The sequence below is a fragment of the Oxyura jamaicensis genome, chromosome 6 (genome assembly GCF_011077185.1).
Source record: "Oxyura jamaicensis isolate SHBP4307 breed ruddy duck chromosome 6, BPBGC_Ojam_1.0, whole genome shotgun sequence".
NCBI classification, from domain to species: Eukaryota; Metazoa; Chordata; class Aves; order Anseriformes; family Anatidae; genus Oxyura; species Oxyura jamaicensis.
In genome coordinates this window covers 9,894,594-9,913,452 of record NC_048898.1, presented here as the reverse complement: position 1 = coordinate 9,913,452, position 18,859 = coordinate 9,894,594, and the positions used below count along the sequence as shown (strand labels likewise).

The window sequence follows — 18,859 nt, the reverse complement described above, 5'->3', positions numbered from 1 at the left end:
GGGCTTGTGAGTTGCTCAGGTTTTTGAAGGAAGGTGCAGAGCTGGAGAGGAGAAAGGGAAAGGCAAAGTCCCCTCTGCGCATTGATAATTCATGAAATTGAATATCCCACAGAGAATCAGAAAGTTTTGACGTGATCTTACAGCTCTTCTATGAGCAAAGCCTTACTGATATGAACACTTCGACAAAACAAAGTAAGCAGATGATATTTTTTTAAAAAACTTAATTTTCTTTTGATTTTCCAGATCATCCTACAGAGCTCATTTATTGACTGACATTCCCAGTTTGTACTAGAAAATAATCCACATCTTCCTTTCACCCCTTTTTTGTTTGTCAAAATGATCTGTGCCCTAAAGGTCTTGTAATGGAAACACTGAATTCCGTGATATTGTTATCATCGAACTGAATGTACAATAAAGTTATATCTTAACCCTGACATGAAACAGTAATTCAAAAGACCTTTGATGGGGGAATGTACTGTGAGGTGTGTTGGGAACTATTAGGCTCTTTGAGGACCCTGGATGTTTGTATTATGGAGAAGAAACAAGAAAAAAGAAAATAAGTGCACTTTTGATCATCCCAAGTACACGCTTTGCTGAGGCATCTCACCAAGGGCAGGGCACAATGGCTTTTCCCTTTGTTCCTGCTGGCTTTCTGATGCCTTTTTCTGTGAAGCCTCTTAACAAATGGGCTCCACATTCATCCAAACATCTTTGTCTGGCTTTTAAGTCACAATTTATGTTTATGAAGGTCACAGAACAAATTCTCTTCCTTTCTGTATTTTTCTGATAGGCTGCTCTGTATGTGGAGCTGCAGTAATTTGTGAGTTGCTTTGAGGGCAAGATGGAAGCTGCCAGTGCTGCAGTTGTCAGCACCTGGTTACGCTTCTGCGTGCTTCCGCTTATATCCGACCTGTGCCTAACCAATTCATTTGTCTGAATGGCTCTGGCAGAGTGATTGCTTTCAATGAGTAAAATATTTCGGTATGTTTGGCCCTTTGGCACTATCCTCACATAATGTTCGTAACAATTAATTGCAGTGTATCACCATGCTCAGGTGAGGGCAAACAGCAGCTGTAATTTTGCTGCTCTTGCTGTAGGTAATTCCAGGTTGTGTGCACATCATATGCTTTTGTTCCAATATGCTGTTGTTTTTTCTTGTTATTTCTGTTGATCTCAGCTAAGAATCCTTTTTTTCATAGCTCCAGGTCTGCTTCCAACCTCTAGTATGAGGAATGCTATCCATCCCAAACATTAACGTTTTTAGACAGCATTTGTTATACATAGTACAGTCAAAAAGAACTCTAATCCCTCACTTGGCAATATTTTTAAAAATATTTGAATGCTCTGTATAGTAGCAGTGAAACAAAATACAAAACTCTGAAATGCTACTTCAAACTGCCTCCGTATGGTGGACTTCCTTATCACATACCAGTACACAATTTATAGCAGTAGAGAACTTGAAGACCTAAAGTATTCAATCACAGGAACAATGACAATGTTTTTCAGATTGCTATCTACATATTAGGCACCATAAATTCACATATGTATCCAAAATTAACCCTTCATGTTTTAATTAAACTGACTTCCACAAGATGCTCAGACTGTGAAGAAGATCTGATGGTCACTTTCTGCCATCCATTTTGTTGCTATGTGTTTGTTTTCATTATTAGTTAATGAACAGAATAGGCTTCTAAATAGAATGTTTCCATAAAAGTAGGCAGCTTAGGCATGGAAAAAGAGCCTCAATTTCATGCACTACACCAAACTGCAAGGTAAGTGGATGAGTTGTTTTACTGTTTGATATTAAAGGTCTTGTGGGTTCTTAAGCACACATTGGTCAGGATGGTGTGACCAACACCCACCAACAAAGTGACCTGGCATTATTTGAATGGTTACAGCTCCAGGTAAGAGACACATTTCCTTGGTGCATTGATAACATAACTCTGTAATTTTACATGTCTACAAACAACTCATCTCACTTTAAAACTCCTGATACTCAGACACAGCTCTCCATTTACTGCATACCTGCTGCCCAACTGCAGTGTGCTTCTCCAGCATGGCTGGCTCAGTATTGATTAGTTCGAACAAATTATTTACAGATGTCAAGGAAGGGTTTTAACTTAGAGGAAAATACAGCTCTTCTGTTTCCAGCTGCTATTGGTGGTTTGATACCACAAATAGGCTGGTAACTACCAGCCTCCTTCCATGAGGGCTGTTGGTATAGGGTACCAGCCTCAGAGGATGGAGCGTGGGGAAGGCACCTCTTAGGTGATTTCAGAGAGCGCTCAGACTGTAGTACAGAGCTGTGCCTGTCATTCAGCCTATCCTTGAATCTGAAAACACCGTATTGTACAATAATCCCCTTAAGTGTCTGTGTCTGCTCACCAGTTTCAGAAAAAATGTAGCTGCACAAATCATTTGGTGGGATCACCAAGTTTTTTCAATCGAAATTACCAGATAATTAAAACAAACCAAAAAATAGACCCCTTAAGTTTCTGTCAAACCACTTACTTATCTGTGGACTTTGAGCCTTTTAGTATTTAACACCACATAGAGCATAAATGCAGTAAAAGCAGCGTTATGTGTGTGTGTGTTTCGCACACCATGACAGCCAGCCAATCATGCAGCAGTGGTTTGTTTTTTGTGTGTGTTTTTGTTTGTTGGTTTTGTTGTTGTTGTTGTTTTTTTAAGAAACTATTAGTTGTGTTGTAAAATGAATAGAGGGGGAGTTAACACTGAAAAAAATAGAAGAAATGCACCTAGACCTGGTGTCGTTGCCTTGCTGCACATACTGCTTTTGTACAGGCATGGGGGAGTTGTGCAGTAATGGCAGTATTTTTGTGAAGTGACATTTGGTATTTCCTCCATTGAATCATAAGAGACGTTGGACAAATGGTAACCTTTATGATAAAGTTCACTGCTATAAGGCTTACATAGGTGAATACAACCTCTTTTAAATGCAACCTGCTATGCACATGGATTGTTCCCCTGGAGCCATATCCATGGTGTGACAAGACTTCCATGCCTGGTTCCCCAGAGAAAGGAGCCTCTCAGTGAGATTTGGAGGGACAAGGGAGATCTTGGTGTTAATAACGGGAGAATGGGTTGAGAGGCACATAGGAGACACAGAAAACCAGCAAGCCCACAGTACAGGAAATGCCAGAAACATTGGGAGAATTTTGATTAAAGCCAATATGCCTTTATCATCATCCAAGCCTGCAACACAGAAATACTGGAAATTAGGCTTAGTACTGCTGCTGTGTAAGGCAGCTACTTACATAGCGTATGAGACTCATGCACGGAGTAATCAGAGTAAATTTAAATAATTCTTGTAGTACATTCTGCATTATTTAAAATAAAACAATATGAGGAAGTGTCTTCTTTGTACAGCAAATATGGTTACCATTGTCAATATTGAATGCCTAAAGAAAAATGTAGCTTTCTGGATCAAGGTAAATAAAAAACAACATCTTTCTAAAAAGGTCTAAGAATCCCTTACCTTTAATTGAGTCTCCTGCATCCTTCATTGCAAAAATCAGACCAGATATGTAGGCAGCTAAATACAGATATAAATAAGTATGGAAATTTTCTTGTCATTAGACTAAAGATGTATAATTCAGTCAATATTGTAAAAGTCTTGGTGTAAATACACGTACTCTGCTGATGTTAGTTGTTCAGGGGCTTTTTTTGACTGCAGTAGAACCAAATTACTTAGTGCATTAGGGAATAAAGCTATATTTTTCCACAAATTGATGTACATTTCTTGTCCTGAAGTTGAAGAAAGTAATTAGGTTTTAAGAAATTGACAAAAACTTACAAAATTTTCCGTGCCTTTAGAGAGCAGTAAACACGATTGCATCTGAACATTTTTCTGTAGCAGGCAAGTGAAGGACAGCTTAATGATCTGTGGAAGGAATAAAGTAACATTTAGCATGAGAAATGTTTATTAAATGTCATGTGTTCATAAGAAGAGGGAGCTATTAGCAATTCCTTTAATGTTTCTGTGAGGCTGGTTATATTTTACAGACCCATATTGTCAAATACCCATTTGGAAATAATAGTGCAAAAATCCCTATAGTAATTTCTAAGAATCTCGTAGACTTATTCCACCCTAATAGACGCTTTATGTAATTTGTTTAACCAGAAGAGGATCCCCCCCTCAGCCCCCCCCCGCCTCACACACTGCAGTCAAGTGAAATCTTTTAAGCCTGTGACAAGACAAATAACCTAGTTCATACGTGGTTCAAAAAACTTTCCAGACCATATGTTTTGAAAGTGCTATATTTGCTTTTGGAATATGATTTGTAGCACTTCTTCTGTTGTTTGTGTTGACAAAAATATGATTCCTCTCTCCTAAGGAGCTTTGTGAGAGCTTGTCATGACATAGATGGAAGGGAGCAATTTTGGCAATGTAGAGGTTGGCATTTTCAAAGGACCCTGCATGACTAACCATGCCAATTGTTATTGAAATGCAGTGGAAGTGTCTAATTACTTCAGGCATCTTCGAAAAGCTCAGTTTAGTTTAATACAATACCATTCACCAAAATTCCTGCGTATAAAGGCAAGCCCACCTGCAGTGGGCCACTGTGCAAACCTTGAGCAGTGATGAGATACGGACAAGGATTTTATGCAGTGCAAGTCTCAGCTCTGCAGGAACCGTTACGTTAATGACACGGTGAAGGATAGAAGACTATTGCTCTGTAGCCTAATTCTCCTAATGGTTCCTCGGTTGTTACAGTGCTGTAATCACCTACTAGGCAATTGTGACTGTGGGATGAGTGTAGTCATTGTCAGAGCAAGTTGCTGCAGAAGCCCAAGAAAATACTTCAGAATTGCAGAAGTAGGTCAAATAGCTGCTTTGGTGTTTTCTCTTTGTGTACTTCTTAGCACAGGAGAGATCCTCGTATGTGAGGCTGTACTTGTAGATTGTAGTGTAAAACAAGTGTGATGTCTGGAGACAGAAGAGGAGGGGAAAAAAAAAAAAAAAGGGAAGCAGAGATGATAGGCTTCAGTAATGAACTGGAACAGAAAAGAGTATTTGCCTTTTTTTTTTTTTTCTCAATTTTAATGCTAGTACAGATTTTTTGCTGATCTATTTAAACTCTCACTATATCAGGGAAATATTTCTCTTTATTTACTGTAGGAAAATCTAGCAGAATAATTGCTTATAGCAGTTGCTACTCCTATCAGTAACCAAGTAACCACAATATATTGTTCGATGTTTACTGCAGTGTCATTAGATTGGGGGGGGGGGGGGGATTGATCACAGAGTGGTGACGTTTACTTACCATTTTCAACATATATTTAGAGGAAGCTTTGTAAATAACCTCTTCACCATGAGTCACCATACAGACAGCTTCATTTTCATTTGATGCAGTATCTAATTTTAACTGAAACAGCATTAAATTGTTCACAAATTAGATTAGAAAATATCTTAGAGTTGGTTGACAAGAGACAAAACGTTATGCGTGGATACACTGTCTGGACTGTGTCCTTACATGTGTTCTGTTTGTTTGTTTCTGAGTGTTAACTAAATCGGTAAATACATATCTGAGTAATATGTGTGTAGTAGCAGTATCTGACATTTACTTGCTCTCCTCTTGGTGAATATAATAGCTCATTCAGAGAAAAATGAAGGATTGCTGTATTTGGCTGACACCTAACACTAAATATTTTGTCCTGGACCTGCTAAAATTCTTAAAGATATGCTTCAGGCATTTTATAAGCTTGATGGAGTAATTTGAATTCATAAATTTAAGATTAAAGGCATGATTGTTTGCTCTAGTGAATTTATAGCCACAGTAATATATATATATATAAATATGTATCTAATCTAGGGTTAAAATCTGTACTGATTTACAAGACTGGATATCTGCAGATTGTCTACATTATTTGATGAAAGTAAATTTGTTCATCAAAATCCAACATTGTGCATCAAAGAGAAATAAGTCTGTTAGCTTATCATTAGAGATGATAATTTAAGATCTTTAAAATGACAGAACTGGCAAGATAATCCGCTGCGAGCCTGCATGCTGCAGGAGAGGTAAGTAGTTCAGAATTCTAATGTCTTGAACCTGTGAAGATGCAAGCATTGCTAGTATTTATTTTCAGAAGTTAGAAACAGTCTTTCCACCTTGGTGGAGTAAAACACAGCCAGGAGTGTTTGTCATTCAAACAGAAAGAAACTCAATGGTTTAGTCCATTATTCAGTGCTGTGTACTATTTATATAAGAACAGGTCTTGCTGTGTGTTTTTCAAATGCACCTTTGTTACAGGATTGATGGTATGTGGGGGGTTCTATCTGGAGGCTACGCTAACTTCTATAGAGCCATACAAATGTTCAAAGCAAGTCTAGTTTGTTTGTTTTTTTGTTTTCCTGCATTTTTAAACTAAAAAGAAATTGATAGAATGATTAACTTCTAGATGTTGTCTCAGTGTTGAGTTTTGTGGACTGAGGATTTTAATTTGCTTTAAGATAAAATTAACCCTATCTGTACCCTATCATATTCAGTTCAGAATATGAATCTTATGTCATTATTTACACCAAGAATACAGCAGATTGTGAAGTTTTATATAGCTTTATGTCTTCTGTTTTTAAATTACGATTTCTGTGATTTAAAATATTACAAAAAAAAATGATCCAGTCCTTTAAGAGATGTGTATATGTATGATTTTCACCACTGCCAACATGGGCAGGACAAATTACCAATTTATTCTGTAAATTTACTGTCACCCCAGCTAGCATGTAGTGAAAACCACACCTTTTGCCGGAGAAATTCACATCAACAAAAACTTTGTTCTCTCTCCTTTTTGGAGAGGATAAATGGACAGACCAGGTATTAGTTTGCTCCAAGTCCATCTCAGAATTTAGCTTGGTCCATTTTTACATGTCCTACAGAGTAAGATTTGTATAATGTCTTTCAGTGAAGATGCTTTGAAAAAACAGTAGTTGAACTATCTTCATTTTATTTATTTGATTGATTCCCTTGAATTGTCCCAATCATTCCCCCCTAAATATTGTGGAGAGTACCTCTGCACAAATTAGTTGTAGAACCAAATCTCTAAAAGAAACAACAAAACCCAGTCTTGTACTTTCTAATAACTCACATTTGACATGCTGGTGCTTTTTCTTTTTGAGTCCAAAAAAACCTTCTGAGAGCATTTGGCCCATTTGTTAAGTCTAAGCACTCCTTTTTTGATCTAACATCCAGAGGAGGTTGTCTCCTCCCTGCTGAGCAGAGACAGCTTATCCTATAAAGCTGTGGGCTCACATGCTAAAGTGAGGCACTGGTCTGGATTCCAAAAATAATATGTTTTCATATGAGTATCTAACCAGTTATGCTTTTATCTTCATTGAATACACGAGCAGGCTGAAAACTGTGTGTTGTCAAACAGCATAAAACATAATGGATAAAGTAGTAGCAGTTTCTGTGTTTAGGCAGTATCCTCAGCTAGCTCCCTTTTGAATGAAAGGGTTTTTTGTTTGTTTGTTTGTTGATTTGGTTTTTTTGATTGTTTGTTTTTTTCCTATTTCAGACAAAGTTTGGTTGGTCTTAAACTTTGTATTATTCCCATCAACCAAATAATCTGTTGCGAACACTTGTGCTGTCCCAAGGTAGTTTGCAGCATATTATTGTGTTGCATTTTTTATTCAAGACATAAACTACCAAGGACAATTTAGAAAATCTTATGAGATTATTGGAACCAATAAATTTCATTTAATGGGGAAAATGCTTTGCACAGATATTGTAAAGCTGTCTCCTTCATGCCAAAGTCAACCTATATTTAGAACAGATTTAAATGTCTAAAGTGGTATATGGTGAATATTTTAATATTGAATATTTTTCTTCTACAAATCAGTGATATTTATATTTCTGTTCATAGTGTCTGTTAGAATGCACCCGAAATAATAAAACCTGTCTTGAACTGGGAAAAAACACCATGTTAATACGAGTAAGAAAAAGGCCCCAGCAAACCATGATCCAGACCCAAGGCTGCATGTTGCATGTGAAGCACTAGTAAATTTATCCATTAGCAGGTGCAAGTTTATCTTCTCTTGTGCTTGTTATCAAGTATTCCCAGGTGTGTATGTATTCATAAAGTATAAATTAAAATGGCTTCAATATTAGCAAGAAATTCACATAATACAGGGACCATAAGGCACAGTATTTTTCCCACATCAACAACAAAATACAGAAATATTCATAAAACTAAATACAAAAGTGAATAGTCTCCCTGTGTTAGTAATATATTATTTCCTCAGAACATAACAATACCAGAAAGAAAAGAAATCACAATAACAAAAATAAAATACAGTCACATTATTTGGTTAATGACCCTATCCTACGGAGCAGAGCCCACGCTTCAGCACATTAATAGCTCTCATATACATTTTTGTTGAACTGAGTCCTTGAAGAAACTGCATCGCCTGATGGCGAATTACTTGACACTCCGCACTCTGTCCCCGAGGAAGCGTTCTCAGTTTATCACGTACGCATTATGACTGCGTAGGAATGTAACAGCCCTTTATTACCCAGGGGCATGTCAGGGGGCAGTGTTTCCATGTTTTTGTGCTTGGTTCAGCCTTTGGCCAGCACCACAGCTTGCTTTCTGCTTCCATTGCCCCATGGTGTGCAATTATCTCACAAATACCTGCTGGAGGGTCTTGCCATTGTCAAGAGAGGGGGAAAAGTCCAATTCTGAGGAGGATGGCACTTGCAAAAGCAGAACAGTGTGAGTTTTCACCAGGACAGTGTGAGTGAGAGCAGCCAAGGGAAGAAGCTGATGCGCGTAACCTGCTCCCCACTCCTCCTGCCCTGGCCACCGCAGGGTTCAGGGGAGGAGAAGCAGCCCTGGGCACGCTGGGCGCTCATCGCACTGCACTTCTAGTGGGGAGCTTTCAGGGCCCTCCTACCCCTGCCAGAGCTCTGTCGCTTCTCTCCTGGAGGTGGCACCCTGTCTGTGGAATAAAGGCTTTATTCCCAGAGAGTCAGCACCCACTTCTGCTGTCTGAGAAAGTGGGTATGGTTTTTGGAGGTGGCCTTTCGAAGGAGTCAACTCAGATAAAGATTCAGATAAGGGGTGAGGTGGCAGCAGTCGTTTTCTATCCTTTTCTGTGTTGTTTTTTTTTTATTATTATTATTATTATTTATTTTTTATTTTTTTGTGGTTGGTTGGTTGGTTGGTTTTCTGTTTTTCTATATGCAAAGATGTGGGTTTGGGGTTGTCATGCTCTTTTTTTTGGTTTTGTTTTCTGTATCTAGTGGAGGACACATCTTAGAATGTTACAAACATTATTCTAAGAGCCAAACAATGGGGGCAATTACTTTAATGACTGCTGATATTTCTTCTTTTGCATTTTGTTGCTTTGCATCCTCAACTCTGTGCATTGGACGTTGGGAAGCACCATTGCTGTAGGAGCCACATTTATATTAAGGAATTAAGTTTTAAAGTTAGGTGTTTGTTAACTTGTGACTACAGCTGAATTTCTGCAGTGAGAGAAAAGGGGATGGAAGGCTATGCATACATTCCGATTCTCAAGAGGATATATATATATTTTTTTCCTTCTGAATTCCTTGAGCCAAAGTAGTGCTGCCATGCCATTGCTGTATGTGGGATCAGAGCATCTTTCTTGTTTTAAAATGAAGTCTTGACATACTTAAACCAGGGAACAAGGGGAAGAAGGTGAAGAGTTGTGTAACAATGTCTTTGCAGTTTAAAAACAAACCCAAACAAATGGTTTGGTTTACAGATGCATTTGGGCAGCACTTGCGTGCCATCCAGTGGTCTGGAAGCTGTGTCTGAAACAGTCACCCGTGGCATTTTGCACTTCACAGTCAGTGGGATGCCTATGACCCCCGGACATGCTTCCTGGGTGATCTCCTGGTCACGCCTCTGGGAATGGTGGCTCTTCCCCAAACCCATGGGTGACCGCAGAGGTTGGCTTCCAAGCCCAGGCTCCATTTCTGTCACACAGGGGAAGAGGGCTGCGCAAGCGCCCGTGCACTCTGAATGGTGCAGTGCACCAAATCCACAGGGATTATTGATGGGGTGTTTTCTGTTTCCAGGTGTCTGTTTGCAGAGCTTGTAGAACAGTTCTTGGTGATACAAATTGGCAGCTTAGATATTTTACTGTAAGGGTTTATCCCATTAGACATCCTTTCATCGTAATCTTTGTAAATCAGCTTTATCAGCGATATATACTATGCTGGCTGCTGAAGTTGCTTTCCAGGCACGTGAGAGATTTAAAATAAATAACCTGACAAATTTCCGCCCTCCTCAATTGAACCTTCCAGATGTTGTTAAGGATCCCTCCAGTTTTTAAAGGAAGGGTGTATTTTGTAAGTGCTTTTTGAGGAAGTAGCTTTTAACCGCGTTGGTGAACTGAATGAAGGAGAGTACAGGCCGCACATGGGAAGCTCTGCTATGTAGAGAACATGCATAGCCTGGTCAGGAGAATTTTATCAACTGTTCTACATAGCCTTAAAAAGATGATACAGCTTGATCTTCATGTGTGAATATCCTTAGCTCCTTAGAGACCTGATTAGAGTGTTTTGATCTCTATTGTCATTTTTTAAAGCAAGCAGTTGGTGGCTACATCTTCATCCATCTTACAGAAAGATGCAAGGTGTGAATTGCAGGCAGATAATATTTGTGGATTTTGTAGGTACAGAAAAATTGAGGGAAAAAAAAAAAAAAAGCAAGATACAACCTCTGTGAATATATTACGTTAAATGCACTTTTGATATTTCTGATCTTATGCTCTTCTAAGAATTAAATCCCTGTGTCAGTAGTGCCAGGGATGTTTGGATGTGAATGCATGAATATAGATCAGATGTGCAATGTTTGGCTCTAACTTTGTGTGAACTTATATGCTTAAAATTCTTATATGTATGGCTTTAATTTAACATTATATACATGTAATGCAAAAGTAAAATATGTCAGTCCTAGCATAGACAAAAATTGTGATTTGCACCCTTTCGGAAAGTTTGGACTTCCACAATTTCAATTTGTATTTGAAGCTACTCCTTACACACCCAGTTTCAGAGTCAGCTCTAATTTTTTCCTTTGCCCTGCCCCTGAAGGACGGAGAGTTTGTTATTCTTTAATTGCATGTCAATTTAAACATACTTCCTATCAAGTTAAAAATGGTAAAGGCATTATATAAATTGAAATCTACTTTGCACTTACACTTTTCTGTAACAGCATCACACCATGATTCACTACCACCACTACTCACGTGAAAAAGTGGCCTTGAAGTGGTTTGAGCTCATTATGGTAAATTCAGTCCATATGGTTGAGGGAAAAATATATATATATATTGTTTATATATATAATTAATAATAATAATATATATATATATAATTTATATAATAATTATATAATTTATAATATATATATTGTATATATATATTATTATACTATATATATATATTGTATATATATTGTATATATATTTTTTGATTGTTCTGATTTCCTTGAAATTATTACACCATATCAGTCAGATGGCTAAATATGCAACATGCCTGTTATTTCCTGAAGTCAGGCTTTCTGTTATGCACCAGGCCACAGTTGTGCAATCATGGTGACTGGGAGCATGGCCACTGTAATGAGCTGCAAAACTCAGTAAAAGCCTTTCATTTCTCGGTCTAGGTTTTGAGAAATGAAAGAGAACTGAAAGCAAAAACTTTAATGATATTGAGAGAGGATTTTAAGGAGGAAGAGAGGATGAATTCCTATAGGTAACTGGCTTGAGGCAGTTCAGTCAATGTAAATATGAGTGCAGGTATTCACATCCTACCCCAAATACACGTACTTTATGCAGCAGCACTTTAAAGTTCTGGCCTACAGTTGCCCCTGTGAGAACAGAGCTCCAGTTTTCTTTCAGACCAGTCCTTACACAGTGTGTCCCTGACCCTGTACTGAGTTCTGCTGCATCTGTCATAAAATACTGAATGCTACGAATGATGATAAAGATTATATTTACTTTTTAGTCTATAACTAACATTTCCATCTCTTCTTTTTTCTTTTACATGCTTTCTTGCGTACAGCAGACCATTTAGGAATCGAATTCATGGGTAAGTTTTCCCTTCTCTTTTTTCACTGTCTAACATGTATCTTGGTGCCTCATCCCAAAGCACATAGAAGTTAATGGGAAGACTCCCATGAACTTCATCAGTGGATTTTGGATTGGGCTTTGAGAACAGCTCCTGTTATATTTACACATTACATATTAAATTATATCAAGATCCATTTTTTCTATTGTCCACTCTTGTTTATAGAGAGCTATAAACTTCATGGTGATTTTTTTTGGTTTTGTTTTGTTTTTGGATTTTGTTGTTGTTAAGTGAAACATATTGTAGAAATTATATGGACGTATAATGACATTTTAGTTGAGATTTTAGAAAGAAGCTAGAGCCTAACTTATGTAAAGCAAAGTAAATTTTAAAACAGAGTGCATTTTTGTTTGTATTCAGAACTGGGTATTGACTGCAGTGTTAATGTGTAGCTAGGTTTAATGTGAACCATTTCATTAGCACTTAACAGAAGTTGCAGGGATTCTTTTAAGAAAAATGACAAATAATTTAACTTCAGCTTAGGAAAAAGCTTAAGTGTGAGTAAATAACTGATCAGAAGAATTCCTTTTTATATTTAAGGAAAAGAAAAGGTGGTGTTCTATTGAATCCATTGCTTGCCTTGTATTTGTAGTCCGAGGGACTGATAGACTTAATAAGTCATTGCTTCACCTCTCAGCTGGGGATCTGCAGACAGCGTGGGTGGGTTACTTTGTCTAGTAAGCTCAAGTTTGTCCTTAGTAGAGTTAGTGAACTGGTGCATCATTTGTGTAAAACAAACAGCTTCCATAAACCACTGCATATGACTGAAGACACTGTAATAAAAAGCTTGTGAACTTGTATCGATGTCATAAAAAATTACCTTTAATGCATCCTTTCCATGTGTTGAGTTCTGCCCATTTTTTTTTCAGATTTTAGAAGTAAAAATATGATAGCCTAATGACTGTAAGTGATATGGGGTTTCTTTTGACAAGTCAAGTATAAGTTGTCATTATACCAACATGGTGATGAGTGTTAACTGTGTAGCTGACTTAGCAAGCAGATAGCCAGCAGGTGGAGGGATTTTTTCCTAATGCTTTTGGACATCTGCGGCATACCTAGAGACCTGTCTCCAGCTTCAGACCCCCTAGGTAAGGACAGAGATTTACAGTCTGAATTGAGTCCAGTGGATGCTGACCAAGAGCTCAAGACATGCAAGGAGATGCAAAGTGCACTAGTTTCATAGAGAAGGACAAGGTGGAATCTCCCTGCCATCTAAAACTGTGTGATGGCTACTTACAGAGAAGACAGAATTGGACTCTCTGTGGAAGTGAGGGAGGTGGTGGGCACAAACAGCATCAAGAAAAAAAGTTCTCATTACTTATTATGAAAGAATGTCTTCAAAATGAGAGTGGTCAAACATTGGAATAGGTTCCCTAGAGAGACTGGGGAGCTTCCATTGCTGGAGATTTTTAAGGCTCGGCTGGAGAAGCCCCTGAGCATCCTGATGGCACCACAAGGTGAGCTCTGCTTTGAGCAGCTGGTTGGGTAGGATGCCCTCCAGTGATTCTTTTCAGCCTGCATTATGCTGTGATTCTGTGAGCTCTATAAGTTTGGTGTTTCACTTCACTTTATAGGAAACTTTAAAAGTACTGGTGGAATTAATGCAAGTGTTTTCGTAGACTTTGTTGACAAGCAATTTTTTTTACATGGAAGATTCTGCATATATTATTATAATTTTACTGCTTAACTGAAATTGTAAGCAACTATCTTGAGGCATATGAATTGAAAGATAAGCATATACATAAAAGAGGATAAGGAACATATACAGGATTCAAAGAGTAAGCTTTTCCATAGGAAGCAGGAAAGCATTTTGTAGAAGGCAAAGCTGAAGCATTTTATCTTTATTTTGAACATCTTAGTTTCTTTTATTTGTTTTTGTATTGTTTTGTTTTGTTTGTTTTTAAGACATATCTTTTAAGACTTGGAATAAAGCCAATCCCTGTAGTCTTGGCTCAGAGTAGTCTTCTCATATGAGTAGCTTTCTGATTGTTTTATTTAATATTGGAACAGATCCTGATTATATAGAAATTAATGAAATTTTGTGCCTCTAGCTTGGAAATATTATGACAGAAGTCTAAGATGAGGCTGAGGTGTTTTATGGTGGGCTAGAAAAAAGCAAGATCCAGAACTACACATGAAAGTGAAATGCTTGTGCTTCTTAAAGCTGTCTCATTTTTTTTAAAAAAAAAAAAAAAAAAAAAAAAGTTAGTACTTAGGAAGTGTAAGCAAATACGGAATCACTACTGTACACAAAGCAAAATATACAAATCCCCGCTCCGTATACAGAGACATGAGGTGACAATGTACTCATCGTGTTACGGCAAAGCCTTTCCCATCAATTTACTTCTGTATTGTAAAAAGTAATCACAATTACTGGAACAAATATTTTTCTGTTATGAAATATAGCAATGTATGGGTGATGCAAAGCTTATCCTTGATTGCATGTGATCCAGGACATGGTTTCTAGTGTTTTCTTTGTGTTTATGGGTCCGGTTGCTTTAGGGATTCCATTTCTGTCATTGTCTTCTGGGAATTTTGCTTTTGAAGTTTCCCTGTTCTTTGAGGAAAATGGTGTAATCTTTGCATTTGTAGAGTATTTTCACTTTCAAAATAGTATTGAATTTCACTTTGTTTTTGCTGACTGATAATGAGGGAATGGAAGATACCACTGCACTCTCTTAGAAAAATTTTTTAACTAGTTGAAGTGAAACAAAAATTATGAACACTATCTGCAAAGCTACGATTTGGATCCCTGCCCTGCTTTTCAAAGTTATTTTCACCACTTTTTCAAAAACTTGTTCTAAGAGAAAAACCACATAAGCCTGGATTCCTGGGGAAGACTGGACTCTCCACAGTCAGTAAAGCTAAAAGCTCATTTAGATAACATCCGTCCCTGGCGCTGCCCCAGTGGAGCAGATGAATGGCCTATCCATTTAGCATCCATTCTCTAAGGAAAGGAGATGAGCCATTTCTCGCCAGACACTCAAGAATCCGGAGTTGTTGGAGTATAGCCACCTGCCTAGTTCTTTTACTCTCCTTATAGGGATCTCCCATCCATGAATTTGTGTGTCCTTTCGAACCAGCTGGTACTGGTGCCTTCACCCACAAGCTCCAGTAGCTGACAGTTGCAGAGGTTCTCACTGGCAGGCTGTGTACCTTGCTGTCCCATTACCTGCCGAAACCCACCTCCAGCCAAAACCTTTGACTGATCCTTAGTTCTCTATCACATGCAGCGTTTTTTGAACATGAGTTATACATTCAGTTTATCTGCCACACTGGCTGTTTTGTTATCCTCACCCATGTTCACCCTCTGCCCCCTTTTGGATATCATTTGGTTTATGTTCTGTACGCTGTTGTACGTGCCCAAACGTGAATACCTGGTACTTTAATATTGCTGGCCTTGGTTTGGAGTGTCTGTTTCTTCATATGAATAGCAGAGAGAAATGCACACACATTAATGTGGAATATCAGTTTTAAAATGTTGCAAATATAACAACAAATGTATGCTTCTGATGTATGCCTCTGACGTACGCTCATGCAGCTTCTGTTGAAAAAATGAAAGTCATGTATGTGTTCAAGGGACACTGTTCTCTAAAAAACGTACATTTAAGTATTGTAATGAGGGTGGCTGAGCTTCATGAAATTTCTGATTATATGGAAATGCTCTACGTTGCCTAGTACCTCAGAGGAAAGAATAAACAAATAAATAAATGAGAACTAGATTCAGCTCCCACCTCTGATGCAATCTTCTGGAAAGGCTTTGGGCAATATGTTTTAATCTCTCTGTACCTTAGTTTCTCATTTACTCTCTTTTTTGTCAAATGTTCTACATTTAGATTTCTCAATTCCCTGGGGACTGAATCTCTATCTGGTAGCGCATAACACACAGTTTTCTTCCTTGTGAGAGGGTGCAAAGTTCACCTCTTCCTCGCTGCTGCTCCCTGGTTCCTCCTAGGAGCATGCCACGGTGTGCTGGGGACCTGGCTTGCCTCAGCATGCAGGGCACCTGCTCTGGATTGGTGCACATTTCTATGGGGTTCCCAAAATGCCTCACCAGTGATGATGCTTGCAATGTCAGTTAAATTTCTAGCACATAGGTAAGTAAATATTATCATGATGTTCCTATAAACAGGCTGAAAATCTACGTCTATTAACAGTTCTGTGTCAATTGAAAGCAGGCTGGCTGTTGATAATGCTCATTTGGGGCAGTGAGTTTGTAATAAATGAGGGAGATTGAAAGTAGTATTGAATGAGAGAACTGTGATGTATTGTTAGCTCTAGATAGTGTGGGGTAGAGTATGTACAGATTACAATCAGTCTTCTTGTCTTTCAGAACTGAATGCTTGTTTGGTTAGTTAGAAATGTTGGTGATGGAGCCAAACATCTCTGATAGCCAATACTGCTGATCCGGTTGCTTTGGTGAGATGGGTAGCGATCAGTAGCTGGGTTGTGGAGACTGACCTCATGTGTGCATGTCCCAGCTGCAGAGTAAAATCTTTGCTTTAACTAATGCACAAAAGAGATGCAGAAGCCTGAGGGTGATCTTTGCAAACAAGCATTCTGCGTAGAGGCAGTCGGTACCCAAGACAAGGAGTCATCGGTTTTACTCATTTCTTATAGCAAGAATGAGCAGAGTTAGGACATTCTGAGGGATGAAGTGTCAAGGTGAGTGAGTTTTGGAATAACCTGCTATATGATACATGAACAAACAACTGTTAGGGCAATTCATCCGCAACACCCAATCTGATGATCCAGAATCTTTATCTTTTGTTCTGTAACAGTAATGTGTGATGGATAGAGATGAAAATAAAATGTCATAGGCAAGTGCAACAGGCAGGCCACTACAGTTTTAACAGAAATACATTGCCATATCAAAAAGTCCTTTTCCTTAGGCTGCTTAACAGTTAAACTAATGTCAGTGGTATAAATAATTATGAAGTGTTAACCTGAATCTCCTATGTATGGATTGCAGAATTAATATAGCAGTTGCTAAATTTAGTTGCCAAATTTAACTCTCTGGGATTTAGGCCTTACTCAGGAAATAGATATTCTTTAAAACTGTTTTTCTTTTTTTGAAAAATCAGAAGAAACTTCACCAAAGTCAGTGGAGTAACAACGGTGTGGTACCCTTACAGGTGGGGAATCATTAAATAACATTTATTTGAGCAGAGTTATAAAGAACTCAGGAATGGAATGCTATGAAAATTATACTTAATATATCACCTTGTGATGACGATGGTGTGAAAAGTGTTTGCTTTTTGTATTCTGAGCATTTGTTAATATTGGAGAAGAAGGTGCCTGCTTTGTTTTCACTGTGCTCATTCTCACTGTCTCCTCATTGAAATAAGATGGTTGTAAGCCTAAGACTCTGGGAACAGATAATAAATCAACTCTTTGAGCTTGTCTCCTATACACTGACATGATGCATTTTGATTTTCCCAACAAAACTTGCATTTGCTGAAAGTCAGTATGAGCAAGACTGAAAAAAATAAAAATTAAAAAAAAATATTCTCTTTGAGAAGAAACATAAAGGTAAAGTTCATTGGTTCCTGCACAGTTCACAAAATGTGCAGCTGGTGAACTGTCCTCTGAAACCCAATGTCTTGTAGCAGCAAACAGGCAATGAAATTAAATACCAGTGGATGGTTCTAGCCATAGTTGTCATTTAGCAACTCTTATCTGTTATAAAATCCTCTTACACTTCCATCTTCAGTGGAAAAAAGGATGAATGTTCAATTGGCTGTATATCAGCAGTGCTACATTAGTCTGTCACTTCTCACACAAGTGTGTACGGTGTATCATTATGTGCTGATCAGAGAGAAATTAGTAAGGTCGGTGTTATCTGTGGACTAGAAAACAGAATTTGTGAAGCCCTGCAAAATGGCTATTTTATACAAGCTCCCAGGTAAGTTGCCACGGAATTCTTAGTGCCAGCTACAAACCTCTTCTGCATGGGGCTGGTTTAAGAACAACTGCACTGTATTGTTACCTCGGGAAGAAGGGACATGCACTGTGAGGCTGGATTTCAACTGGGGACACAGCATCTCATCTGCGTAAAGAGGTTTTTGCTGTGTTATGTTGCTATGTTGCTAAATTATGCATACATTCTGGTTTGGGATCAGGGATGTACCTGAGGTTGCTGCGTGGCTATTGTGTCTCAAAGGTGAACTCTTTTCATCATGAAATACAGGTAATTGGATGGCACCAACTGAACAGACAGCTGTGCATTTAAATGTGACCTTATTCCCAGTCAGCCTTATAAGCTGTGTTTGAATGTGGTATTTAGGTAAATGCTTCACTTTGCTCAAGGAGTTGTTAAAACAGGCATCACAAAAGTATGCTAACGTAATCAGAGGACTTGCAATGTTGAGATTTTACTCTTGGCCTTGTTTGGGCTGTGTAGTTTAACCAGATGAAAAAATGTATAGACAGTGACTTGTATGTATTGTATGGTGTTGAAATGAGACTAGCACAAAAAGGTGAGACCTGCACATCCAAGGTGGTGGTGAAGGCAGCTGCCAGAAGCTGTGATACAAAGCCAGTGAGGTTTTGTATTTCTAGTTGAGCAAGTACCTGGGAGGAGGCTTCAAACTAGTAAGTGCAACATGTACATGAAGAGACATGAGAACTTGGAGTCTACTGTTAGGCTACTAAGGTGTGGGGTTCTTTTAGCAGTTGTTTACTGTGTACTGAAGTTATCTTGCTACAGGAGAAGAGGCTCCAAATGCCAATGCTGTGCCATG

General features: G+C 38.3%; 1 protein-coding gene across 3 annotated transcripts in view; it reads left to right on the top strand.

Moving 5' to 3' along the window:
- NRG3 (neuregulin 3) overlaps positions 1-18,859 on the top strand; it is a 402,024-nt gene that overhangs the window by 311,936 nt on the left and 71,229 nt on the right. For all 3 annotated transcript variants that reach the window (XR_004751993.1, XM_035330413.1, XM_035330412.1), the window contains exon 4: positions 12,051-12,077. Coding sequence is in view for 2 of the 3 variants with exons in the window: in XM_035330413.1 (XP_035186304.1) it covers positions 12,051-12,077 (27 nt within the window). In the remaining variant the exon portion in view is untranslated. The remainder of the gene's footprint in view (positions 1-12,050; positions 12,078-18,859) is intronic.